This window comes from Sceloporus undulatus, unplaced genomic scaffold (assembly GCF_019175285.1).
Source record: "Sceloporus undulatus isolate JIND9_A2432 ecotype Alabama unplaced genomic scaffold, SceUnd_v1.1 scaffold_10079, whole genome shotgun sequence".
NCBI classification, from domain to species: domain Eukaryota; kingdom Metazoa; phylum Chordata; class Lepidosauria; order Squamata; family Phrynosomatidae; genus Sceloporus; species Sceloporus undulatus.
Genome location: NW_024812998.1, coordinates 1 through 1,123, shown reverse-complemented (window position 1 = coordinate 1,123; position 1,123 = coordinate 1). Strand labels below are relative to the sequence as shown.

The window sequence follows — 1,123 nt, the reverse complement described above, 5'->3', positions numbered from 1 at the left end:
AGATGACCACTGACCCTTCAGAGACCCTTCCCAGTTGGACTGACCCTTAGGAGGATGACCAATGGCCCTTCAGAGACCCTTCCCAGTTGGACTGACCCTTAGGGAGATAACCACTGACCCTTAGGAGGATGACCCAGCGCTCACCATCATTGTAGTAAAACAACTTCATGGTCAGCGTAATGTCATTGGGCAGCGGCCCGAGATTCTGCATCAAGACGTAAAGTTTCCGGATCAAGAGGAGCCCGGCATTCCTCGCCTCTTCGCCGCCGCCGCCATTTTCGATGCTCCCTTGCGTGCTGCGAGAGCAGGAATAAAGTCACAATTTGGCGTGGAGAACCAACGCCGCCATTTTGTCGCGTTGATTTCTCACACTCAGAGGACCACATTTAGCGTGACACTGCAGCTAAAAGGGCCAATGCGATTCTCGGTTGCATCAATAGAATAGAATAGAATAGAATTAACGTAAATTAAAGATTTTTACCTAACGAAGTCCATCTGGGGGCCGGCGTTTGAATACTTGAACTTGAAGCGGTATAATTCCGTCATGCGCTAAAAATTGGGTACGAAAACGAGATAAAAATCGTTATAGGGACATTTCTAACGAATAGGCTTCCGACCCAATTAATTCTACTATTATTAGTATTAATTTATTATTATAATTATATCATATTATATATTACAATATATTTATAATATTATATTATATATTAAATATGTTTATGAATATAATATATTATAATTAATTTAAGATAATATATTATTATTTATTTTAATATATTATATATTTACGATAATATATTAATGTATTATATATTTTAATATAATTAATAACATTATATAATAATAATATAATTATATATTATTATATTATATATTTTAATATATTAACAATCATAAGACTATATTAATATTATATATATATATACATACACACCCACACACACCCACACAAATTTATTGATGGAGAATAGAAAATATAGGTTTAATGATTTGGAGTTTCTACTAATTAGAGGCAATGAGACTATATATATATATTGATGGAGTTAATAGAAAATATAGGTTTAATGATTTGGAGTTTCTACTAATTGGAGGCAATGAGACATACTGTATATTTTTTATTCTC

General features: G+C 33.5%; 1 protein-coding gene across 1 annotated transcript in view; it reads right to left on the bottom strand.

Moving 5' to 3' along the window:
- LOC121918388 (HORMA domain-containing protein 2-like) overlaps nucleotides 1-619 on the bottom strand; it is a gene marked incomplete at its 3' end in the record, with an annotated part of 1,283 nt that extends 664 nt beyond the window's left edge. Inside the window, exons 1-2 of the mRNA XM_042444443.1 lie at nucleotides 482-619; nucleotides 145-296 (exon numbers count right to left, since the gene is read on the bottom strand). Coding sequence (XP_042300377.1) covers nucleotides 145-296; nucleotides 482-546 — 217 coding nt within the window. The remainder of the gene's footprint in view (nucleotides 1-144; nucleotides 297-481) is intronic.
- Nucleotides 620-1,123: the final 504 nt, after the last annotated feature.